This window comes from Acipenser ruthenus, chromosome 14 (genome assembly GCF_902713425.1).
Source record: "Acipenser ruthenus chromosome 14, fAciRut3.2 maternal haplotype, whole genome shotgun sequence".
Classification (NCBI taxonomy): Eukaryota; Metazoa; Chordata; class Actinopteri; order Acipenseriformes; family Acipenseridae; genus Acipenser; species Acipenser ruthenus.
Window position 1 is genome coordinate 25,604,387 of NC_081202.1, and position 27,278 is coordinate 25,631,664.

At 35.5% G+C, this 27,278-nt stretch overlaps 2 protein-coding genes across 4 annotated transcripts; both read right to left on the reverse strand.

Moving 5' to 3' along the window:
• Window positions 1-2,549: 2,549 nt before the first annotated feature.
• Window positions 2,550-19,665, reverse strand: LOC117420021 (SCY1-like protein 2). Its single transcript, XM_034033520.3, has 18 exons — window positions 19,453-19,665; window positions 18,043-18,247; window positions 16,293-16,450; window positions 15,405-15,549; window positions 13,031-13,180; window positions 12,253-12,474; window positions 11,853-11,969; window positions 11,503-11,628; window positions 10,880-11,056; window positions 10,257-10,379; window positions 9,049-9,162; window positions 8,509-8,641; window positions 7,195-7,313; window positions 6,108-6,208; window positions 5,804-5,867; window positions 5,238-5,327; window positions 5,017-5,136; window positions 2,550-4,873 (listed from the first exon to the last, which is right to left on the reverse strand). The coding sequence occupies exons 2-18, from the start codon at window positions 18,217-18,219 to the stop codon at window positions 4,244-4,246; spliced, it is 2,766 nt and encodes a 921-aa protein (XP_033889411.2). The 5' UTR covers window positions 18,220-18,247; window positions 19,453-19,665; the 3' UTR covers window positions 2,550-4,243.
• Window positions 19,666-20,365: 700 nt separating this feature from the next.
• LOC117419689 (DEP domain-containing protein 4-like) lies at window positions 20,366-27,278 on the reverse strand. Of its 3 annotated transcripts, none has more exons than XM_034032685.3 (10): window positions 27,232-27,250; window positions 26,933-27,079; window positions 25,680-26,091; window positions 25,320-25,468; window positions 24,312-24,504; window positions 23,593-23,822; window positions 23,149-23,291; window positions 22,818-22,943; window positions 22,201-22,279; window positions 20,366-22,041 (listed from the first exon to the last, which is right to left on the reverse strand). In XM_034032685.3, exons 2-10 carry the CDS (start codon window positions 27,009-27,011, stop codon window positions 21,842-21,844), a joined length of 1,611 nt encoding a protein of 536 aa, XP_033888576.1. In that variant the 5' UTR covers window positions 27,012-27,079; window positions 27,232-27,250; the 3' UTR covers window positions 20,366-21,841. The 3 variants fall into 3 exon arrangements, 2 of the variants coding, with proteins under 2 accessions (XP_033888576.1, XP_033888578.1); XR_009307275.1 differs by having other exon boundaries at window positions 21,904-22,041; window positions 22,201-22,293; window positions 27,232-27,274; XM_034032687.3 differs by lacking the exon at window positions 22,818-22,943 and having other exon boundaries at window positions 27,232-27,278.

Sequence of the window (27,278 nt, forward strand, 5' to 3'; positions counted from 1 at the left end):
ATGCTCTTACCAAAACCTAGAAAAGGTTCCTAAAAGATGAACCAATGTTATTAACTAAAATATATATTTTTTAAATATAATAAAACATATACTGAACGGTCCAAACTAGTTTTGAATACTAGAACCTAAATAGTATTTTTTATTATTATTATTTAAAATCAGAAAGTCCATGTCTCTTAGCAGCATCTTATTCAGACATGCAAAACTACACCACTCTCATTCGCAGTACAAAGTAGTATGAAGACAGATCACTGTACATTTATATCTGTATGTGAAGCAACTATGTCATGCTTTGACGGGTCCCATTTCATTCTAATAATTATACAGAAAGCACACCAGACATTCTAGTAATACACCGATCCCGGAATGGGGTTATGCGCTGGCCCCTCCTAGTTTCCCCTAGCAACCGCAGGACCTCAGAGTGGACAACACGCCAGCATGACGACCACCATTGATGTCAGTGTTTTACCCCCTTGTCTGCATTTTGGCTTTTTTCACGATACCGCCATCTCCCGACGCTGCAAAGAGCTAGGATATATTTTTTTTCATTAATGGATACATCCATTGAGTGAAGTTTGTGGTGTCAGGGAATGATGATGTGACAGTGACAGCCCAGTGTTACCGGTCCATGAGAAAGAGTGATAAGCCACGCCGCCTGCACATTGCAATTGAAAAGTCTAAGACAGGTTTTACGCTGACATCATGTACTTGCAAAGTTGAATAGGTATTTTAATACTGTATCTGTTGCTTAAAGTGGGTTTTTGCTTGTAACATACCAGATTTGTAAATAAATGATCAATTCTCTATGATCAATTATTTTTTGGCTGTCATTTGTAACATACACTCTTAGAAAATAATGTATATTTTACATGATCATTACATCAAAAAGACATCAAATGTATTTTTAAATAATCATACACTGTTTGCCCATTAAAACATATATTGTTTATTTTACAAATTACATTCACTATATCGGCATCTTGGGGCTGGAAGACTGAAATACTGGTTAAAAAAACACAGGGCTCTATTTATAATTCATAAACAAAGTCGTTTAACACACCACGTTACATTTATCTCACCCTTGAACAGATGCAAGTATCTTTTGTAATGTTGTCAACATTGAGTTGCAAATGGGGCCTGCCACAAGCTTTAACCCACCACAAACACTGTTCCAGCTTTGTTTTAGGCTTGGGAAACGGGGAAAAATTGAACACCCTGGATACGATCTGGGTACCTGCTGTCCGAGTTGCAGGTTCCTTAACAGCAGTGTTTGACTATCGTTGTTTCTTTTAGCCTTTAGCCTTTAGTTGCTTGGAGTGACCGAGAAAATGGCTGTTGGGGTAACAATGCAAGTGCATGCCATTTTATTGCAAAAGATTCACCATGGGTATTTTTATTCACAATTTCAGTTACTACCAATACTCTGTATACCGTAATTGCACGCAAAATATTCTGTTATTAAAAAAAGTAGATCAGTTTATATATTTCATTCACTTGATATGTATATACATTTAAGACTTGTCATTTTGCTCATTGTAGAGAAGTTCTCTAATTAAAACTGAAAATACCCAAATTATTCCCAGGTGATAGGAGTTTTTCACCAGTGAGCTGTTGTTTCTATCAAACGAATACACAAAGTTTCCTGGCAAGCTAAATAACTTAACATATTAAGATGTCAGTATCTGGAATAGATAATCGTGCCCACAAAACAAATTAAATACAATTAAGGCTCAACTGTAACAGAAACAATGCACTTGTATAATTACAGCTTTAATGCAAGGTAAAATGTCAAAGTCTAAGCTCTAATTGGTATAAAAGAGGATTCAAAAGTGGTATGTTGCCATACAGAAAACACATCTGTTGTGGGATATAATATTTAGGACTTCTGTATTTTTGGTTTTAACCAATAAAAACCGATATAACACCCGATAAAAAAAAAAAATGAAATCAGTGTATAGCCAATAAACACTGGAAAAACAGTGTAAATGGTTAATCAAATCACGTTGACCACATCTTTCCCATTAAAAAATAAAACATACTACAAAAAAAATAAATTGAATTGTATCTATCATCGTTTCGTTCTGAATACTTTAAACCCACCCAACTACTGAGTGACAGGACATTCCTACATTTCTATTGGAGGCTCAGTTTACAAGATTTAAAACGAGATTACAGTTAGGAATGGAGGCTTGTTCACGGGATTTAAAACTGTATTATAGTTAAGAGACGGAGGATTTAAAACACAATAGCAAATTGTGGCGAAACGTAAAAAAAATGCCTACAAACAAAAAACCCAGAATGTGCCTGTGACCATAAAAGGAAAGAAGGTACAGCTTAAGTGTGCAAGTAGCGTCGAGTTACTACTATACATATTTTGACAGAAGAAAAACGCTCAAGCATTTTGAAAAGAAACCGAAAACACTCATTTCATACAGTATATAAAAAGCGAAAGCGCCGGAAAAAAACCCAATTTACATAAAACTCGAAAATAACTAAAAATAAGCAACGAAAAATGAAATTAATAAAAACCTGAAAAATAGAACCCCTAATTATATTTTAGTACTTTATTACATCTGGACAGATAATGTACATTCTCCTTCTAATTTCCTCTGCATGGGAAACTTAGAAAGTGTTAAAAGTGGAAAGAACTGAACAGTAACAATGCCTATTCAATTTCCTAAGCAACTGATTATGTACAATGAAACTAATTTTTATATCATCTGAGCACATCAAAAAGATCAGCATGATCATTTCTACTACGGCTCTATAGTAGGAAAATATCAGATTTTTTATCTTAAAGGCAAATACATTTTTACAGATTTAGAATTCAACTTTGAAACAAAGGCATTCGATAGCAATGCCATCTGGTCCCAGGTCCGAGAAAAAAAAAAAAAAAAAGTTATTTAACCAAAGCAGCATAACTGGGAGTAATGCAGCGGTTTTCCCACAAAAATCAATAAACACCAATTACAATCTGTACCTCAGTAGCACGACTGCTTCATAAAAACATTGTATGTTCAAAACTTGTATCACATTCATAGCATAAGGCTCTGTGGTATCTTGAGCAGCAACCAACAAGAAAAAAAAAATGATTGCAAAGTATTCTGATAGTGTTACTGAACAGGCTGTATAGTTTAAAACACAACACATTACTTTCCCTAGCTTTCAGCTTTGCTGAATGTATTCTTGCAATATCTTTTAACATAAAATCGTAATTGTTTTGATACTTGTATTAACATATCCCTGGTCAGTTAGCAACCTGTTCCTGCCTCTCTGAACCTGTGCCGAAGCGAGCAAGTAGGGTAGAGGAACCAATCAAAATGCTGAACTTTGGGAGAGGAACCGGGAACCAATGAAATGTTTCTAATTGAACAGGTTGGATTTTAGCAGCCAATTCAGTAGACATTTTGACAGGAAGACCCGAAGCAATCCGTTGTGGACTGACCAGGGATGTGCTAATAAATACAAAAATAAACGCGATTATGTTGAACAAGATATTGCAAGAATACAAACAACAATGCACTGTGTTTTAGACTCAACAGCCTGTTCAGTAAGACTTTTAAATCACCTGAATCAGAACTGAAATCCCAAAGCTGGAAACAGATCAATAATGCATAGTATCATGGATGTGCTGAAATCTGCTTTAAAGTATTTCTATCATTGCTACAGTATCTAAAGAGTAACATTCTTGCAGTGTTTATAATAAAAGGTGCTGTTATTCAAAACTATAAACACAATTTTAACTGAAGTTTTACTCCTTTGTAACGTTTCCAGAAGTGGATGCCATTTTCTGCTGTTGAACATTAAAATTGTTGTTTGCCTGTCTGCACAGTGTACTGCTGTGCCAATTAAAACTAAAAGCAGTATTGTAGGACTGAAAACACAGGGGAAACATCCAGTTATTATACACATAACTGTATATATTTTTTAAAAGTGCTTTAACAAGTTTTATGTCATAAATTGTATACATGTTTATTATAAAAATGTCAAGAGGCTCAGGATATTCCATTATTAAGTTATAATTAATGTAACTAAACATATATATTTTTTGGAATAAAACATATTAAGGTCCACATCAACAGGCAAACCTAGATACGGCATACAAATGATAATAATAGTAATATAGAATACAACAGATATGGTAGATGTCATTTCAGCTCACCCCTGATTCTGATTATCTAATTCTCTGTTAATGATTGAAGGAAAAATAAAAAAAATTTAAATTTTTTTTTAAAAAAATGTTCTAGCCAAAAAGGTCTTTCAGGTCATTGTTTACAGAGGTGCTGCTTTTCATTGTGTTCTTTGGCATGCCGGGCTGGGAGAAGTTCTGAGGGCTAAAGAATGGATTTGCCTGGATTCCAAAGCCTGCCTGGCCCGTCACCCCGGGTTGCACTGGAGCCATGGGCATGTTCATGGTCTGTGGTCCTTGGGGTTGCCCAAACTGGTTCAGCCATGGGCTGGGGGCAGCTGCTGGTGGGGCAGGTTTCTGTGCCATTTGGTTCAAGCTTACTTTGTGTTTCTGGGATACAAAGAGAGAATCTAGAGCCACCATGTTTGCAGGTTTGTTTTGTTGCAACACACCCACTGTACCTGGCTGACTTAACCCACCCATGGTGTTGAAATTGGGTGTGCTTGTTGTCGTAGCCATGCCACTGTACATGCTGGGGTTGGGGGTGCACATTCCCATGTTCATGGCAGAAGGCTGGAATCCCATGCTAGAATTAAAACCATTGCTCATGTTTCCCATCGTACTCATAGTACCCATCGAGGACACGGTGGAGAATCCTGTGGAGGGGGCTGGTTTACTGGTGCTTAGAGACAGGTTCCCCATAGACGACATGCTGTCTAGAAGGGTGCTGGTCAGATCCTTCGTCTATAAAAATAAAATAAAAATCTTATTAGTCTAAGAAGCAAGTAATACCAAAGTATCCGCAGATTTTTGTTGAATGGTATTTGTTTTACATATTTTATTTGATGATGAAAATAAATTCTACTGATGAATACTGAAAGCCTTACTGGTTTTATAGAAGCTGCTGTTGTCACATTTGAGGGAGCAAGAGGCTTCTGATTCTTCAGTTTCAGAGTCTGCTCCTGTTGCTTTGCTAACCGCTGTTTTTCCTCCAGTGTTAGAGATACCTGGTAAAATAATGAAATTAAGTTGGTTGCAATTGCAGATTTCAAGCATTACACAAATGAAAACGTATATACATTTTAAAAAAAATAAAAATAAAACATACTCTTGATGGTTGTGGTGCTACTGCCGTAGATCCATTTTCTTTCCCGTCAGATCCTCCACTTACAGAATTTGACCCAAATATGTTGTCAATCTGTTTGGGAAAGCAACTGATTTTTTGTAGTATATAAAATAAAATTATACTACAGTGTGAAGTTATCTTCCTTACAAATGTGTTTGTAATTTTTGGATTACCCATGCATATCCATCACTTTTCTGTATAGCCTTTCTGAAGAACACACTTTTGGTGTGCTGAAATTCTGCTCAACTGGCTAGATCTTTGTGAAAAGGTTTTCTTCTGACATGCACATTATCAATTTGTGGAAACAAACTTGCTTTGAAATATCAACACCCATAAGATGAATACACTAAAGTTACATTGCTGAAATCAAAGTGAAGGAAATGAGAATCCTAAACCTTCTAATGAACAACAGGCTAACATTAAAATAAAATCATGAACCTGATACATAAAGTTCCTCCTTTTACAAACACAAAGAGTTGATGTTAGAGTTGCATTGAATATGACACTAAACACACAGAAGTCCCATTATGTCCTAACAATCTTCTTACCTGATTAACTGGATTTGACTGAGGCGCTTCGGTTTTGTTCATTGTACTGGAAATTTCCATTCCCCTAATACATTTTAAATACAATTCATTATATTACGGGAGAAAGAAAACATAAAACAAAAATATACATGTATGAATGAGTACCATACTTTTAAATTTCAGGTTTATTTTGAAAATATAAATATAATAAAAATGTTTAAGTAACTATTAATCCCCTGTGGTAACTTTAAATGGATGGCTACATTAATGTAAAAAGTGAAAAAATATATAGTTTGATGACTTTTATTGCCTCTTAGATACTTACCTGTGCTGTTCTTGCATGATGTGCAATTGCTCAAGTTTGGTCTTGTGTTCTGCTTCTATTCGATTCAACATGTCTTTTATTACTGCCATGAAGGAATTGAACTGGGAGATGGAAAAAACAAACAAAAAATAAAAAACAATATTGTTACGACCAAAAATTCTTACTGAACCAGGTAACTGTGGACTGCATTTTATTACGTACTGTACATGGTCTAATTATGTAGCTTTTTGTAGCTGTAGCCTTCAATAGTAGAAGCAAATTAGGAGGACCACCCTGACAGGTCCAAAATAACAAACCGCTCTGACTCTGAACCGTCATCGCTTTTACCCGACCCGAACCGAAGTAAAAATCGTATCTATAGATCCGGATCTGACCCATACCAGAAGAATAATGGTTCATGTGCTTTTCAGGCTTTCTCGCTCTTTTAATAGCCCTTAGAAGGGCTCCCTAAGTAGCCGCACAAGATGGATATAGGAGGACACACGTCACAATATTTAAAAAATAAAAAAGGAAAGGCATAATTGAATCAAACAAACTAACAAAGAAAAACCCAACAAAACATGTACATATACTGGTACATCATTTCATATTGCTGTTCAAAAATAAAAGAAGATCGTTTAAACATGCTGTTCCAGTGTACGAGCGGCAATGCGAAAAGCTGCCTCCAAGTCACAACCAAACAATCTACAGATACTCGCAGATTTGTATTTTCATTGCATGACATACTGCATTTTTTAAAGGAAATAAAAGGAAGCGCCTAATCAAATGTGTTTTTACATACATTTCCAAGATTCAACAGTATTCAAATTCACGATTTTCCATGACCTCTGTGACAAAATCGTAGCCTTAACTGTAAGACATTAACATTAATTAAACAGACCAGATCAGAGCGTTGCATAACAATTTTCTACCTGAAAGCCGTTCGGGTACGGGTCGGGTCTCAGGTCCTCGGGTCCGCCCAGACCGTGAAGACCGTGAATGCCCGCATTTTACAGAACACCAGAGAAGTCCTGGAATCATGCCCCTGAGGTGTTAATGTGTTAATGTACCTGGAAACTACCAATTCAATTTCAATGCAAAGCCTCACCTGGCTGAGATTGAGGTTGTTATCAATGCTGAGCGGGATGAGGTGGGGCAGGACTTTCCCAGCCAGTTGTTCTTTGGTAATCCCCAACTTTTTATGAGTAAACGTACACTTGTAGATTCCTATGAAAAAAAACAGTATTGTATAAAAACTAAACTAGCAGTCAACAATAAAAAAAATCCATTAAAAATATGCAGATGCAAAAAAAGTCAAATAAATTGACCAAGGTAATTCTATTCTCATCAGAAACAATTTTAAAGTGTTGCCAAACATCTGTCACTTGGAAGACAAAATGTTGATTAAATAGTTACATATCCCTAATATATATGTACAGTTGAAAAAAGGAAACATTTCAATACATCCCATGTATTCATCAACATATAGCTAGAATACCATGTGACGTAATACACTGTAGACACAACTATACTATAAATAAATACTTATTAAAATTCATTTCAGGTAAGATACTGTATGCTATACACAACAGTAAATAATGAATTGCTCTAGTTAAACATTGAATTCTTTATATCTTGAGTGATGATGAAAGCAAACTGTTGAAAGGTCATTTCAATTCAGATATAGTGAAGTTATTTTGCTTATTTTTTCAGTTTCATGTGCAGTACATTAACTGATGCAATAACTCCTGCTAAGTATTTTATTGTGATTATTTCTTTTGTTTTTAAATATACAGACAAGTTCACTGAGTGCAACTACATTGTTTACAGAAATGTCCCATGTGCTGCAACAAACACGTTACAAAGACTATACAAATCAAGCTATAAAAATGTGTCTCCACATGTTTCAGACTCAGAATGTAGTTATTTTAAGCATACACTGCAAATAATTGCTCAACGTAATAAAATCAACAAAATAAAATCATATTTTGTGGAGTGTCAAGGTATACCAAGCAAAGGCTCAATTAATCAAAACTTAAAAGCTTTAACACCACATAGCAAGGTCTTTTTTCAGTTCAGTCTAAAGATGCACCTTCATTATCCCCTTGTCCTGATGTGAAATCAAACAACATCTATCTTCGATGAAGCAGCATTGTATATCCCATTTCACAGCACCAGTGTACATTTAAATCAAGGAATTCTGTTAAGATAAGAAGTCAGAGCTTGCTGCATTGGGGAAAGGGATGTATGCGAACGTACCAATTTAATATCATATTTTTCTTAAATCACAAATTAAGAAAAATTGTACCCAATGAAAAAGCGTTTCTGAAATGCCCCAACCAAAACAAAAGTATGAACAAAAATGTAATTATATTAATACATATATGAATAGTTATGAGTTGCACAGCTACACATACATTACCTAAAACTCCCATAAGCACAGCAGGCTCCCTAGATGGAATTTCCTGCAGGAATGGCAGGATCTCATCAATTACAAACCATTTATCAAGATATTCTAAAATCTTGCCCAGACAGACCAGGGAATTTACACGGACCTACAAAAGAGAATACAATTAAACTCTTTGCTAGCTGCATTTTCAGTTCCCATTTAAAAGAGAAAGACACTGTTGAAAATTACAGTGCAATTTTCTAGAAATTAAATTATGGTATGCATAAAGGAAGCCCCATGGGATTCAGCATCTTATTTACAAGGGCATCCTGTCAATAGTTTGGATTTAACTATACAGTCCCTAAACACTAAGGGTTAAAATAGGTACTACAGGGATGAAAGTATATATTTACTTCAAGTCTCCTCTATAATTTGAATACTAGAATGCAGTTTACATAAAAGTCACTATAAGTAGAGCATAATGTGGATTTTCCTTTGAATTATTTAATTGTACAATATGCATAATCAAACAGAAGAATGAAATTGTTATGTTTTGTTTTTTTTTAAACTTACTGCAAGAGAGGATGTCTGTAAACACGCATGTTTAATTCTTGGAATTAATGAGTTCTTCATGGATGGGTAATCTATCAGGTTTGCAAAGGTAGGAATGATGTTTAGACAGAGCTCCTGTAAATTGTGAATATAAAAAAATATATATAATTTAGTGAGCAAGCCTAAATCTTAAATCATACATTTCTCACAAGGTCCTTATCCTTTTAGTATAGCTCTAAGTGAAAAATGAGTGGAGTACACAAGGAGTACTGTACTAGAAAGAACAATGCATTCGATCAGATCGGTTTATACCACAAAAACCAGCATTGACCTGATAATAAAGGAAATTTAAGTTTGTTCAATGCAGGTACTGGTTTGCAGTATTTTGAGTAGTAATTGCCTTCACACACACAGCCTTGGAGTTAATTATATTTAATTATTTTACTCCCAAAATATTTAATTCAGGGGTAGGATTAGTTAATTTGTGAGTGAACTCACTCCCCAGTTTTCCTCTTGTGTGAAGGCAAACAGTAGCGAGTCTTCCTTCAGTCACTACCATATTAATTTGGTACGAAAAAGGCATTAGTGCCCAAAGCTGCAAGCAAAAAAGAAAATGAACACTTGAAAACGCATAGATTGAGGAAATGTTTAAAAGTCAGACCTATATACCAATTAGAAAACAGTGTAAATACTATCTGGTCTGGACAGTTTTTAATCATTATGTAAATTACATCAATAAGAAATATATTTTTAAAAAAAAACAACAAACATATTGGAACAAGGGTGAGAGTAAAAGAGCCCAACTTGCCTGAATGTTCCTCAACCCCAACATAAGGAATACTATTCCACGTAATGGCTGCCGTTTTTATAAATAATCTACAGAATTTAGAGAACAAACTGGCAACAGACTAGGGAAGAAGCTAAAGCCAACATTCAACTTGTGATCCAATGGCAGACTGTGGTTAATATTGTTGAAGAAGGAGCTCATAAATAAATATTTAATTTACAGTACAATCACTACCTAAGAAAAAAAAAGAGGGATCCAGAAAATGTCAAGAAGTACAACACAAACCTTTATGTAATTTCATATTTATACTTGATTAATTATGGGAAAGACTATTCTAGTACTACGCCCACGGGTACATGTATTAAATCGTTCAATTACAAACTGAAACTGTGGGATTACTTCACCATACTACAAATCAAACCATAGTGTTTTCTCACAATACCTGAATCTGAATTGAGGGTGCTTCCAGAGCTCTGTAAACCATTGGTAGCACACTGTTCTTTATATCTTCTGGAGGAGTTTTGGTCAGCAACAAATCCATTTTTTGCAAAAAGATTAACAGAATCTGAAAAGATAACAGGCAATCCTAAAGCAATTACTTGGAACATTTGCTGTGAAAAACAACTAGTTTTCTCATTTATTATTAAAAAGATTACCAAGCTGGATGAAACTTTCTATACACAATTTCACTCACCATATTGCTAGCCTGGCGGCATGGAATAAAACAAAAAACAAAACAGCTGTTTGGTTTGGTTACATGTTAATTCAAAACACACCTTATTCTGGAAACTGCAAACCCTGAATATTCAAGTCTCCCCCTCTCACTGATCTGTGATTTCACACTGGCAAGGTTAACAAGCATCATTTGAATTGCTAATGCTACTGTCATGCAGTTCTGCAGGGTCTGATTTCAGATTACACTCTTCTTATCATGCTATGTATTTCAGAATCTCCTTATCCTTTAGCATGCGGTCATACTTAGCTCTACCTTTGCATGAGGATTTGAGCTTGGCTGCTTTAGTACACACAAAGAGCAGTAACGTACATAACAGGGATGCTAAATACCTGAATAGGTTCTTGTTGCTTGAAGACTGGGGAGAGATCAGGCAGGATTAATTTAACATACTCCTCTTTGGTGCACTCTTCAGCAATGAGCAGGACGTTTGGCAGGACGAAGGGAACCATATCCGGGTTCACAAACTCAGAGGTCAGAGCTGGCAGGATACGTTGTACTACAACCCGCTACGCAGAAACAAATCACATATTTCATATTTAAATTGAAATACATTGTTTTTCTACACGTTTATAATTACCATCACTGAAGAACTTGCTTGCAGTTCCATTTATAGTAAACTTTTTTTTTCGCCCTGAAAGTTTCATTCATTTTATTTATTTATATATATATTTATTTATCTTTTTTTAAATTTCTGACCAAAACCAAAAATCTCTTCTTGGAAGATACATGGTCGATGTGACCTAGATAATCATTTAATTCAGTTATTTTAATTAAGTATGAAGGCAAGATCTGTAAGGGTTAAGTCTTTATCTTTAGGAAACCAACAAGTTTAATGACCACAACGTGGCAGGCATATTAGGTCACAGGTCAAAGTGAAGGAACATTGTTTAGACTGAGCCAGGTTCATAGAAGAGAGTTATCAGAATGTGGTTGGTAATGGAAGCAAACATACCTTAGGCAATTTAGGAAGAACCTTTGGAAGTCCTTTGTAAAACTGAGACTTCTGCAGGTTATCTCTTTGGAATAACGAGTCAAAATACTGTAGTGTCGTAGCTCCAACATCATCAAAAAAGGGAATCTGTAAGATGCACAAAAACATGCAAATAATGAATTTGTATCAATGTGTTGTGCATTGTTTACATTAAAACAAACTTCAATAGTCAGTATTGCTCTTATTATTGGGATGCATGTATACCACATACTACTGATAAAGACAACTGTATATTATTTGTTGTGTCACTGAATTTGCTAAATATGAATGAGCTTGTTGTGTATAATTTACTGTAATATAAATACACTTACCTTCGTCATCTGATCAGCATCAGGCCTTACAGTTGAAGTTACATTCAACAAAAGCTTTACATGCTCACGAACCTCTTCTGGAATCTTCTGAAGGATGGTTTGACTTAAACGGCTCAACTGGTTATAAAATACAAGATATACATCATGCTTTAAGCTTTAATAATGTTTTTTTTTTTTTTTTTTTTCCCCATAATGGACCAACCACACACATCAAAGCATATGTCTTTTGGGCTAGATCCCTATGTCAGACACAGGTAGTATTATTAACAAAAACATATCTATTCTGAACCAAAGACAGCAATTTATGTATTTAAAAAAAAATACATATGGGTGTCTTACTTTGAGGTATGTATCACGTAAACTGACACACATGCATATAAAAACAAATGCTTTCTTTTACCTGATCCAGCTGTTTGCTGAAGCTTTTAAAAATACCATGCTTGTTTACATCAAAGATGGGCTTTCCTTCATTAAATACAGCATACACAACAACTCCTAAAGAGTACATGTCACTGGCTGTGTCACAGCTCACAGAGAGGATGTATTCAGGAGCCAAATACTCTGGGTTAGGCAGGCACAGCGATGGAAGATTCGGGTCCCACTCTTTACAGGAGTACTTTGGCTATGAAAAATAAATCAATCAAGATCAAAATAATGTCATCAATTAAAAAAAAACAAAAAAAACATTGATTAATTTGGTCCTAATACACACTCAGAATAGTGACAGTTACAACACAAATTACAAGCAAGAAAAGAATGTTACCTTTTTAGAAAGAACCAGACAAAACATTTAGTATTGCAAACCAGCTGTCTTTCAACACAGCAAAATCCTAAACTGTCCGACTGACCAATGTGTATACCAAAAACCAAACAGTTTGTTACATTTACATTCAGACAAAAGTATTATTTGTTAAATGACTAGAAATTGTGTATTTTGCTTTTTGTTTTATAAAAAAAAGTGGTTAGTTTACTAAATTCTTGTCTTTAATATGCTACCTTGAATTATGGTATAATAAGCGTAGTGCCAATACTTTTGTCTGCGACTGTATGTTATAAACAAACTCTTTTCTATTATTATTATTATTATCATGATCATAACAATTTTATTTAAAAGAAGAACTGAACAAATATTTTTTTTTTCATAATGAAAAAAACATAATTCAAATGAAATACGGTACCTCTTGTTCAGACGGATTGGATGAGGAGATACTAAAATCAAAGCCCATGACTTTCCACGCTCCACTCTTGTTCAGGATGACATTCTCAGGTGTAAGATTTCCATGAACCATTTTTACACCATTGTGTAAAAAGGACAAGCCTTCGGAAATCTGCAATATAAAACAAATCTTAAAATAGCATGTTCATGTTCCTGCTTTAGATCCTTTGCGCCACATAGTAAACAGTTGCTCTATTTGTTGAAACAGATATGACTCAAGTGAAAAGATCAATGAAAAGATCAATGACTCAAGTGAAAAGATCACAGAACAAAATAAATGTTAATTATAGGTCAATCACTCCATTGCAGTATATCTGATAGGCTAAAAGTAATCTACATTAAGTCCTTAGTAACACAAACTAGTATAATATACAGCACACTTTAGTTAGTGTCCTTCCTTTCTAATAATAATAATAATAATAATAATAATAATAATAATAATAATAATAATACCCTTTAATACCACATCAGGAATTATAGTGAATCATACTGACTTTGCATAATAAGCCTTTTGCAAACCAATCCCTGTTAATTCTATGTTTTGAGTATTCGTACCACTGATTAAACATCAAGTACAACAATGCGCATGACAGGAAAAGCTACCAAAATATACATCAGAACTGTCTAAGAGGCAAAGTTTCAGTCATTCTCCTAATAGTGGAACTCCTTAACTCGTAATCAAGACAGATTTCCAGTCTCGTACCATGTCTCTCACCATGTATAAACGTTTGTAGTATTTGAAAGGACGAGCGGATATACGACTAGATTGCTGAGGAAGTCAAGCAGAAATGGCTGCCACGATCTGAGTATTGGAGGCAAGTTGGAGCGATGGAAGCTCTGGAGGAGGACAGTTGTAGATTTAAACTGTAAACTAAAACAACTTTTGCCTGCTGCAACAGTAAGCAGATCTGAAGAGGGAGCAGAGATCTGCAGTAGTGAGGCGTGATTAAGAGTAGAGGGCGGGATCTGCTGAGCAGTGCAGAGCTCTGAGAAAATAAATGATGGAGTGCCGTCAGTAGCGTGCATTGGCCCAGCTGTAGAAAGCAGAGCCCTGCTGAAGCAGTTATCTGTACTAGTGAATAGTGGACTGACAACGGTAGTGTGCAGTGGCCTGCTGTAGAGCGTAGAGATCTGCTGAATGTGGATATTGGTCTTTGAGTGTTAAGGCAGATTAGAAGGAGCCATAGATGGGACTGGCTTCAGGCAGAGATGAAGAAAGCAAACATCTGAGGCCACTGCAGAACCTGAGGATGAAGAATGTGTTGCTCTGAGGCTGCTGTGAAACCTATTGATTTGATCAGGAGCAGTCTATGAGTGTGTTGTTCATTGCAGGGAAAATCCAGTACGAATAGCAGTGTGAAGCCTGTTTCCAAAAATAAACTTGACAAAAACAACAACTCAGCCATTTCTTTTAGTACTGCAAGCAGTCTTAAATTAGAACTGTACTTGAAAATGTTCCCTTTTAGAAAAATAAATTAAAATGAAAAATAGCTTTGAGAATCTACCCCTTAAATGTTGCAAAAGTATTGAAAGTAGAAGCCATATGTGATCGCTGGACTTGATTCCTAACTACAGGTGTGTGCTACGGACCAGGTTGTAAGTGGGAACGTCACCTGTGGGGACCGGAAGTGCTGAACCAAGACGGCGGCCATGACTGGAGCGGCGATACTGGGCTTGATAAGAGATTGCTGCAGCATTGGAAGCGACCTGTTTGTCCATATCATTGAGCCGTGTATTAAATGAAGCAACTGAGACGGCGAAGGGGTGATGAGGGGCTTCATGTCCTCGAAAATGTTGTTTATGAAGCTGAAGGGTGGGATTTGTTTCGGCTGTGTCTCCTGGCTGCTGTCGGTGACCATGACTGGAGAGGAGGGCGGTGCTGCCGCCTGTCCTGAAGCTCTGGGCGAGCAAGTTTGCGGAAGTGCGCTTGAGAAGCAGGCAGCATGGTGTAGCGGATACAAAAGGTACAATAAATATTGAACAACGCCATACTGTTGACCAAGCGACCATGTCTGATTTTGACTGACAAATATGACTGCCTAAACAATAAATTATCTAGAACTATAAACATGTTTTTGTTCTGAAGAGGATTTGTCACATATAAACAATGGAAAACATCCACATGATGCTGTCTTTGTATCTGGAGTGGTAACCTACTTTACACACAGGCACTGTTTCCCAACACTTCCTTTGTCTAAAGTGTTAACCAACAAAACGGATTGCAGTTTTAGAATTATTGCAACATGCAATGTGCATGGTATTTACTTTCACTGGCTTTTAACAATATATAGCAACTGTACGTTTCCATGTTCGCATTGGGCTATACAGACACTCACCTGTAAGAGTCCATATTTGGTTTCAACATCATACAGCTTATATTCCTTAATGTCGGTAGGTACAGGGCTTGGCAGATTGTCCCACTGTCCAAGAACATTAGATAAGCTTGCAAAGACTGGTTCTGTGCAGAATGCTAGGCAGTCTCTATAGGAAAAGGGTAGAGTTCAAAAGGGGATTTAAAAACATTCACTTCCATGTTCATATCCTACATACTAAAAATTTTAGTACACTTAAGACCTAAACTAAATAAATAATAATAATGTATATATTAAAGCGGATATTTATAGGTGTGGAAGTTTAACAAAACAGAGCATACCATCATTTAACATTCCTATTACTTTTATTAATTTATTTAGTGTATGCAATTTAAGCATGAAAATAATTTTAAGCATCTCTCCTCAGAAAAAAAGGCTTTTTGCAGCACGGTGTCTAAAATAGCCATTATTTAAATACTAAATCTGTATAACATAATATAATATAATAATGTATTTTAACTTTTATTTTGTGCAAGCCCACCTGATCGCTAGGGGGTCAATTTGTCAGAGTAAGAAGCATTGTGCAGCCATGTTTGATGTATTTTGTTTACAATTTCTGAGGAGAGATGCTTAAAATAATGTTACATTGCATATACAAGCCTAAATAAATCATTCGAAGTAATGGGACGGTAAGCTTGGTTTTGTTAAACTTCCACACTTATAGATATTCACTTTAAGATAGATGGGATGCTATCCTAGTAGCAGATTATAGAACAAAGATCAGATTTCTGTTACTTCCAACGCAAGCATGTCTGTTTCTACTGACAAGGTAGACTGTCTTGTCAGAATTAGGTCCATGTAGAACTTCAAGACTTTTTGCCAGCCTTGAAGTGAGCAGTTATTCATTTTTACCTGGATTCTTCAAGTGGGTGCTGGACAGTAAGCAGCCGTGGGTGCCGCAGTCTTGTAAGCTGCTGGACTCCTCGTTTGAGAGAATCTATAATCTGGTCTTTATCAAATTTCTGATACTTTTCAATCATTTTTTTGTCGAACACAAAAACTGCTACTTCCTGAAACAAAATGTGAAATATAAATAAATACATAAACAAACAACAAAACACACACATAAACAACCATACAAATAAATAAAAAACATAAGTAAAATTTGTTTGGGAAGGTTCTAAAAATATAGAGATGGAGAAGAATGCACAGAAATTGCACAAGATCAGTGGGTCAATTGCAACGTACCACTTATAATGGTTTAATTGAGATTTAAACCTGAAAACGAGTCTTAAAAGATGTCGGTCTATGAGCTCAATGTACCAACTTAGACCACAAGGTGTCAAAAAGCTTTTCAACTCCAACGTACCAGCAGTGACTTCATTTAAGCCCATTTTGTGGTCTATTTTAGACCACGTAGCTGCAGGTTTAACTGTGGATTTCTTCACCAGAAAGATACTTGCCGATATACAAATATATTATAACTTCAGGTAAGATGTTCAGAAAACATATCCATATGCATTTTTATTTTATATTAAAAAGGTGGTTTAAAGAAATGTTGATATAAATAACTACTAAGTGTTTTGCGCTGTGGCTTAATTATTCAATTTTAGACTTACATTGTGCGCAAAATGTAGTTATATATTAACAGTGTTTACCCAAATGCCCATTTGCTTAATTTAAAAACAGTATGTAAAATTCTGTTGGGGCCGTATAGCTAAATGGCTTTGACGTTACTATGGTATAATGCCAACCACAAAATAGCATATTTCAATAAATTAAATACTAAGAATAAAATAGTTAAAATATTTAAAATGTACTGAAAAACTAATACCCATAATTTAAGAACAGCTGCGGGTACCACTTTGGGGACCACTGGTCTAAGTGGTACATTGCAATTGACCCTGTATGTCTGTTTTTTTGGCTTGCAACTACAATAGCTACAAGAAATTTCAAAAGGTATAAAAAATAGGCACATTTTTATTTAAAGCAAGTCATTTATAAAGGAGTTCAACATTAAAATGTAGTATGGAAGTTCACAACATACACCACATACCCACATCACCTCTGTTTTATTAATACTAGAAAAAATGTTGTGCATAAAAAGTTGAATTCTGTTTATGTTCTAACTAAACATTGTTTTCACTGGAAGAACCCATTATGACATTTATGGCATGATGATCCACCAGTTTAATTGCTCAACTACAACTCTTGCCCTGTTTTTTTTTTTATACCCAGATTGCTCACATTGCTGGAACCTGATGAGTAGATTATCAGAATCTATATTCTCTGTAAAGACACTCATGCAGATACTTCCAGTCTGTACTATTCATATTGGCTAGTGGTGGGTTCACTAGCTTTTCTATATTGGTGCTTCAAGCAAAAATATATATTAAAAGCAGGTTTACCCTTTAATAGAAAAGTATAAATGAGACATAGTTTATGTCAAATGTACACTGTAGGTTTCTGCATAAATACACATAGTACTCCGAATTTGAGCTTTTCTTTCCTCTGTAAAGCACCTTGGGATGTTTAGTACAAGAAGGTTGCTGTACACATGGAGATTTATGGAGTGGTTTGTTGACATCTCAGAAAGTTTGACTGTATGTATTTAGCCTAAGTTTGAATGAAATTAGGAAAATTCAACAATGTAACAACTGACCTGTTTGGTGGATTTTTTTATGCCTTTGAAGATCTTCCAGGAGAGCATTGGCCCTCCACTGGCAATGTGACGTCCCACTTCAAACTCCCTGGTAACAGGGTTCCCCATGACAGCACTGGTAACATCTGCAGTTACCTTTGTCACCGTGCTTTTGAACTTATTGAGCATGGACTCCATGGTTTCACCCGCAGTCAATCTGATTCACCTAAAAATGTAGATGAGAAAAAAAGATTAAATAAGAACAATCTATTCACACAATAGGACATAATCAAACTACAATTCTATCAAATATACAACTACATATGAAACTCACTAAATCTTTGTTACGTAAGCATTTTCCTTTTGCAGTTTCTAAAAGTAATGTTTATGTTTAAACATGCTTTTGTATATAACTTTGAAAGGTAAGTCATGGTTTTTGTATTCTTACCAAACATTCCATTAATCAGAAACCCCAATTTAGTTGACAGATAATACAGACTGTTTTGTCCATAGGTCCAAAACTCGGAACATTTGGCACACAGAACAAAACACATTCAAATGGCGGTTCGTATCTTCCCTACAATACATTAGACAGTACAGAACATGAATCAACATCATCACAGTTCACAGCTCTTGATAACAAACATGACCATGATGTACTCCAGACTGCAATCTCTACAATAGGTACACTTCTATTCACAATATACACAAGACATATTTAGTAAGCCCTGCTTATTATTAATATAAACGTTACAGTAAGATACTTCCTAGCAAAGAAATTGCAATCAACTTTTACCTGTGCTTTCTAGCTTGATTTTCTATTAAATGTATGGTACTAATATTAGAAGTTTTAAATCATTTGTTGAATTTAAAACAAATGTAGTTGGCAGAATATACCGTACACATTTTAAAACACCTATACCATAAATCATATAAAAAATAAATTAAACAACAACATCTCTTTTGACAGAGGCAGGGGTGTGGAGAACAATGCTACCTACTGCATTAAAGTCACTGTCGTATGTTGTAAGTTATGTTTGTTATGTTTTGGATATAATCGGTATTGTTCACCAGTTAAATTACGTTTTAATTTCAAATAAATTAAATGACAGAACCCCCAATTTGGTTTCGATTACAAGTACTGTAATACTTTGTACAGGGTGTGTTTACACTTCCTGGGTGTCAATCACGTTCTTGTTTGAACACACTCTATTTAATTAACAACTGCAAATCCATTTTTAACAGACCAGAACAATTAATAACACAACGTAACTGCTGATGACTTTCTAAATTGTATACACAGCCCTAGGCCCCTCAGTCACCGATCAGCTGTTGCTGCTGCTGTCGTCCACTCCCACGTCACGTCATTGTAAGTTATTATTCATACTGCTTTCACATTCTTAAAATGGGTTTGAGTTATCACTTTCTTACCTCCTCGCTGAATTAAATGTCCACGTTTCGCGTGGTTTCCTTTTTATGGGCTTGTGAGTAAACTGTCAGTGTCGGCTGTAAACACCAGCCTCCATGTCTTCCAAATTGTCGAATTCTACCTGCCTGGAACGTCACTTCCTACAAAGATAGAGGGTGCGTTCACAGAGATCAGTCTGTGCAGAATCTGACTAATTTAGCCAATGGGTGCGTTCACGGTGATCATTCTTAGAAGATCATTGGCTAAATTGGTCAGATTCTGCACAGAATGATCTCCTTGAACGAAACCACTGTATTCCCCACCCCCTCAGAACCATGTGGTACAAGAGAGGAGTATATTGAGAAATAAGGAGTAGGGGCTTGTGCACGTAGTTAAGTTAGTGTTGCTTATCAAATTGTTTGCTGTTGTCGTCGGTATTGTCTGAGTCTGACGATTGTCTTATTGATAGGATAGCAGTTATACATACTGTGGATTCAAATCCATATACTTCACGTCACGTTTATGAGGAAAGACCAAACTGGTTGTGTGGCTTCGTGCTCAGACTTAATTTTTTTAGGGGCTTGGCATCCAACTGGTTGTTTGTGAATGAATATACATGCTGTATATGGCAGAGGCTGGGCACAATCCTGCTTCCACACAAACCATCCAGTTTCGGGTGGGAGGGGGCGGGAATCAGACACAATTACTAATATTCACATAACTATTTTTTTTTTCTCCATAAAGTGTCGCTAAAATGCATTTGTAACAATTGTTCTTTGAGTTGATTAAATCATCAATATGGAGATGAGTGTGTTATTTAAGAGAAAGGTCATGATGGCATCAGTGTACTGCATTGCAAATATGTATTTGCATCTATAACTTAATTTACTGATGCTTATCTTTCATCACATATAAATAAACCACAAAACATACATGAATGATTAGAAACTCTATTTAAAAATGTAAACTACATATTCTGATTTTGAATAAACAATACATTTTTCTTTCTGGAATGAAATTCTTCCACTATTTTTCTTTCAAAACAACAATAAAAAGTGCATTTTTTCACAATTGATATTCCTAATATGTATTAGTTAGAACAGTACCCGATATTCCCTTTGTTTTCTCCAGGCAGACATTTAAGTTTGCTTCAGGTTTTAGAATAATTGTAAACAATACTTCATAGATAGAAAATCCATCTTTCCAATAAAATGAGATAACACAATGCTTAACTGTTAAATATGTGTACTGATTATAAACATTATATTGTATGCATGTAGCCAAATTACCAAATTTTGTTTTACAAATGCTAAGAAATTAATTTATAACTAATAAGTTCATTATGAAATAATGTAATGATTAATCAAAATAACTTAAGAAAAAAAAGACATGTTTCATGAACAGACAGATTGTGAATGAAAGAAAATAAATATTAAAAATTCAATCATAAAGTAAAAAATGTAAAAGGCAGTGTTTCATCAGGCTTTCCAGATGCTACACAGTAGTTGAGGTCTAAGATTGCACAGCTGTAGTGGACAAAAGTGTACAAGATTTCTAAAAGCATGTATGATGTATCTCCTATCAGCTAATATAAATATATTATATCCCAGTGAGTGTAACTTTACTTATAGCGCTATCTACTGTGCTACGAAAAAGGCATTTGCTGGTCACATGAAATGCAGTTCATTTTCCTGATCACTGCAGGATAAAGGACTACTATAAAAGTGACTGAAAATTCTTTGGACTTTAAAGCTTTCCTTAGTTTTTGTTAAAAAATAAAATAAAAATAATAGCATTTCGACAAAAACTCTGTACCATACAGTACTAAAATCTAAAGTACAAATCAAATTTGTATCAAAAGAAAACTCATTCATTAGTATAAAACAGTTGTGAAGGTCCATGTTTTTTTGTGAATGAAAGCCATAATGACAGAAAGGGGACCTATTATTTTGAATACTATTAAAACATATCTAGGAAGTGCACTTGCTTCAAATGATTAGTCCATAGACTTTAAAATTCATATACAGTAGCTGAAATGCTTTCATTGCGTCAGGCTCCGTAGGGTGTTTATACTACTCTCAGGTTAACTCTGTTAACCCACTCTATAATAAATTGACAGCCCTCATCAATGCAAAGTCTGTTCTTATTATTTCTATAAGAATTCTAGTGCAGAACTCAAGTCAAATTAAAAACACATAATTACATCAAGGCAGGCAGATAAAAATCAAACTCAAATTACAGGCAGATCCATTAATGGGAAAGTAGTACAGAAACACTACTCTTTGGCACAGATGAACTGTGGATTATAGGCAGTCAGGTAGTTAGTTCAAGTCTGCAGTAAGTACCTACAGTAAATTTAAATAGCTTTCAACTCGATTGGTTTCCTATTACTATTACAAGCTCTTCAATATCCTAAAATCCATTAGAGAAATGTTGCAGAAACACTACTGGGTGCTGTTTCTGAAATTCTTTCATTAGTCTCTTTCTTTCTTTGGCTGGAATGGAGGCATTTTGACTGATTTCTTGGATTAACTCCTGAAGCTGTTTAAATGTTGCTTGCTCCCGCTGCTCTTCATATTGCTCCAGTGTCAACTGTTGGCAGTAAGTGAATGCTGGAAAATAAAAGTGAAAACACTGCTGAGAGTAATTCACAGGAAGTTATCTTGGGAGGGGGTGGGCAGGCAGACGAGATTTATGCAACTCAAAACACAATAAAGCAATTGTCATAGCTAAAAACTAAACTTGGAGAATGAACTGAAATGTTTGCTTACTTGTTATAGTATCAGGATCCCGTCCATGCTGTAGAGAGTGAAGCTTCGTTCTAACTGTCTCAATCAGATGTATGGGGGTCTGTATACAGATAACTACAAATTATCCAGGTTATACTTTTTTTTTTTTTTTTTTTACCCAAAAACACATTATTATAAAACCATAAATGTAGAATACAAAAAACTTGCATGCAGTAGGAATTGGCCAATACATGACATATGAAAGCTCTCTATAGTAGGGGACTCAGGGATTACAAATCTGTATTGAAGGATCTTAACAGCTAAATAAGAGCAAGTACATTTTCAGTAAGGACCAAAAAGAAAGATTTTCAATTGTATAACCTGCATTAACTTATATATACATATACAGTGCTTCCCCTTTATAACGCTGTAGTAGGGAGCCATAGTTAAGAGACCATGCTGTTTGTGTTCTGCCTTATAACTAGAATATTATATTTAGTATAATGGCATTATGGGGCAAATGGGAGCCATGACTGTAACGCCTTATAAACTCCGCAGTAAAAAAAAAAAAGGCTGCCTTATAAAAGGGGAGCACTGTGTGTGTAATAATATATATTATAGCACAACTGGTGCCAATAAAAACAACAACAGAAACACACCTTAAAGAGTTCTGTGTGGTTGTCCATTAGAAACATGGCAAGCTGATCAGTCTGTGTCTTCGATAAGGACTTGTTCTGCACAATAGCCTTTGTAAAGGTCCGGCAAACCACAGATCTGTTGTCGTACTGCACAATGCAAAATTAAAACTTGCATTTATTTTCTGGGCAGCAAACATATGAATTTAAAACTATTAATATATATTTACACACTGCATATTTTTGCAAGTTCCGGTCATTGTTATTTCTGAAAAAGAACTAAATCAGCAACATTGTATTAAGGGCACAGCAAGAATGCAATCATTAACTACTTCTTTAGTAAAAGTTACTCTACCTGTTTTTGCAGTTTGTAGCCCTCAGGCTCTGCAGCAACAGACATAAAGGCAAGCAGTCTTCGGAGTTCATCTCTCATATTTGGCTCCAACAACCTCAGACACAGCTGGGAAGCGTCCAGAGATTGCTCATTCTTCCTCTTCTCTGTAATAAAATTAAAACACGACTGATATACCTTCAGTTAGTTCTATACCTGACTAGGTACTAGTCCCACACTCCAATATGAACAGTGTTTTTTAACTATAGCAGGGGTAGGCACTGGGCAACGCTGGCTCTTCCATTCCATTGTAGAACATTTTCCAACAAATACCTTAGTTGTTAATTATTTGATCCTGCTGAACATCAGAGGGCACAGGGCATTTATTCCAATGAGATAGAGTAGTTAATCTAAAAGCAACAACACACAGGTACAAATGTAAAAGACACTTTCAACTCAAGGTCTTACCTAGAAGTTCAATGATGCCAGTATGAATGTCAAAATAGCGGCTTGTTAGGAGTGGGCCTTTTTCCTGATTATAATACTTTGCTATGGTGTCAAACAGCAGTCTCTTTTGTATATTCATAGTCTCCTTTTCACCTTCACACTGCTGAGATAAATGTTCTCCTGCGATCACTATCAGCTGGTCTGGGAAATACTCCAGGCAATCAATAGCTGCAGAAAGCCATGTGTCAAGCCTGAAGCCAAAAGTAGAATGAAATTACTGTAAAAACTTTACAGGAAAAAAAAAAAGTCTAGGACAGATCAAATATACAGTACTGCACACAAATAAATGTATGAAAAATGTAATGCAAGGGACATTTAAAAAAGGGAAAAATTGATGCTGTTGCTTCGTGTTATCAGATATTTCGGCAGTGCAAATGGCAGTTGAAAAGCAACATGACAATCCTCAATTAGCCTCAAGGGTACATAAAAGTACAGTCATGTTATATAGCATTTTCAATTAGGGAAACAAGGGACTAAAGCAATGCAGGCAACCCTTGTAATATGCTCTTATATATTCCGTATAAATGTATCACAAATTCACTTTAAGACTCAAGCTCTGTTTTCTTGTATATCATTGTTTTATGGATCTCACTAACATCAAAACAATTCCATGTGAAAAAATAAATAAATGAACCTAAAAATCAAACTGGTTAATTTGTCTAAGAATTGAAATTACTGACAGTGGCAGTTTTAGACAATGGGTGACCTCTCTGTCCATGCAAGTATTGGAGATAACCAGGTCATCATGTTTAAAAAAAGGAACTGTTTGCTGCTCCATCTTCACAGGAGACTCCAGGATACTGTCCAGGATGGGGAGATCAATTATCTGAAGCAGCTGTAACAGAGTCTGCTGTTTCCAAACATCATCCACAACTTGAATAAAAAAAAGGACAGTTCCATGCAGAAAAGCCAAGACAACAAAGCAAAAGAAAAGGAAAAACAATGACAAATGAGTTAGACAGCACAATTAACACGTTTACACTGCAGCAAGACACATTCACAATTCAGTTAGTAATCAAAAGGCAATAAACAGCTTTGTACTGCACGATTGATGCATTTCTGCAAGGTAAAGCAGGCATTCTAATGGAACTCAAACCTGAATACAGTCCTCCAACAATGGGACCTTTATAGTAAAGAATGGCATCAAATTTGAATGTTATACAAATGTAATTTAGCAAGTAACTGATTAAGTCTGTGCCTCACTTTTTCATAGGAGCATTCCTTTGCATATTTAAACAGTTATCTTGTCAACTGCTTCATTTATTTATATTACACCTGTTCAAAGTATTTTATTTTCTCAGCAGGCAATCTGAATTTCCTCAGCTAAGCTTTCTGAAACATAAAAAGATCCTCAAACTTTACTCTATTAAAAAATGTCAGTTGGCATTTGTGGTTTATGTTACGATGACAGCTAATTGTAATTCCGGTTTAGTAGGAGAGACAGCGTTATAACGGACAGACAGCGTAATATATTTTATAGGTGTGATTGTGTAACAGAGTGTTGTGTGATGCACAGCCATTACAGATTCTGTCCCATCGGTTAGATGAAATGAGGGTAAAAGCTCTATAGCACAAATGCAGAGGAGCTCTTTTGCATAGTTTAGGACCACTTCGCTCCTAGCCTCCGACCTGTTACAACTGCAAAACATATTTTATAGTAAGATAGACAGCACATTTTAGCAACTTACCCTTCTTTGAAAGCAAGTTAGATGGCTGGTCTGATGTGACTTTGGGTGGAAGAGAAGGATGCAGGTTAATGGTGTGTAACAATTTTTCTATTCTTTCATCTGAAGATTCCAAGGCAAGAGGATTGGATATTGTTGTTACATTTTCTAGCCTGTGAACAGAACAGACAGTAATGTACAACAGTCCACTAGAAGGTGATTTGTAAACATAATATCTTAAAGTAATCTGCCTTCCCCCAAAAGATACAACAGCCAAACCTTTATGTCTAAGTATTCAAACTAATATTTCATAACATCTTTGTGCATCTTATAGAAATAGACCATTTCAGAGAATGTTTCCAGAATTCCAAAAGTACACCAAACCTTGGCATTTTATTTTTTTTTCCACTAAACTTGTCGGGCGATACATTCTCAATGTTGCGTTTAGCTGAAGCTGGCAGAGAATCACAGTCCAGGAACCGGTATAAGCTACAGTTAGTGTCTTGAAACACCGTCTCTTTTTCCTTCCGGAATAGCTTCATGCCAACAGACTCAAACACTTTGGCCTCCATCAGAGCCTGGCAAAGGCGAACCGCTTTAAGCCGGGATATTTCGCTGCAGGTGAAGTAGATGTTTTGCATGAGATGACCGAGTACTTCATCAACTGCATCCGAGCCAGTGAAACAATCGCTGTATGTTCTCAAGTGTTGCCTTCGTCTTTTCACCTCCACCTGAGTCTGGAGAGCATGAATAATATTCTTCCATAACTGAGTAGCTCGAAAAGGACCTGAAAATCCTACATGGTACAAAATAAAGAAAAAAGAAAATGTTCTGAAGTATGTGGTATTATGAAGAATACTGTCCTGAATATTATATTTCACACTTTCTAAAATGTTAGAATAAATTAATCATGCAGATGCATGTTCACAATGTACACAAAACTGGTTCATAAAAACAAACCTGGAAGCTCTTGAAAACTTTAAGTGAAATCTAATAAGAAATGCAATGTCTTTTTCATACTGAAATCCATGGGAAATAAACAGAAACTAAGTTCAACTTGTATGAGAAACTGCTTCATAACTGTCTTATCACACATTGCAGTTTTGGTTGCATGAGAAAGAACAAAGCACCATGATATACAAAACAACAACAGTAAAGACGTTAGGACTATGCAAGTTTAATTTGTAAAAATAAAAATGTAAGTATACTTATTTAATGCCAAATGGTTCGATTTTGATGGTTTGTTATTTTATTTTATTTACATCAACCGTACTAGATGTGTTGCTTCACTTAGGCTTATCTATCAGAAATATTTTCGCCTAAACTCGGTCAAGAAAACAAAGGCGCTTTCCCTGAAACCTGATCCGTGTTTTAGTATTAGTAAAATATCCAGATCTAAGCTTCCTTTTCAGTTTAATTGTATAATTTCTAGTTTTAAAAAATTGTAATTATATAACGTACTCCACATAATAAAATGTAATTCAAAATCCGTACACAGAATGCATCCATGATCATGATGAATGGTTACTATCCGACTCGGTTTGGAAAACTAATAACTTTCTTGAATTACTACAGTGTCAAGCTTCACCCCATTGCTGTTATAGCATTAGTATTAAATTACTATTGTTTTTCCTCACCTGTTCCAGCAATTTCACGTAAAGCCCGACTTTGACTATTTATCCTTCTAAATCTAGGAGTCAAATCAACCGCCATCATGCCATCAGCTTAGCACTGGAACGCACCATCACCAAACACAAAAGAGAACGGTTAAACCATTCGCTCTGCTGTTGGAATTCAAAAATATGTCTTTAAATAAATGAACGATACCGAGTCATTATAATTAAATTATTATACTTCCAATTGTATTTTACACAGTATACGTGGGCCGCATTTTAGTAATTGATATACTTAATTAAACCAGAAATACGCTACCCACCCTTTTGATGTTGAAAATGGTTTAGGCCACTGTTTAAACTTCCTTGC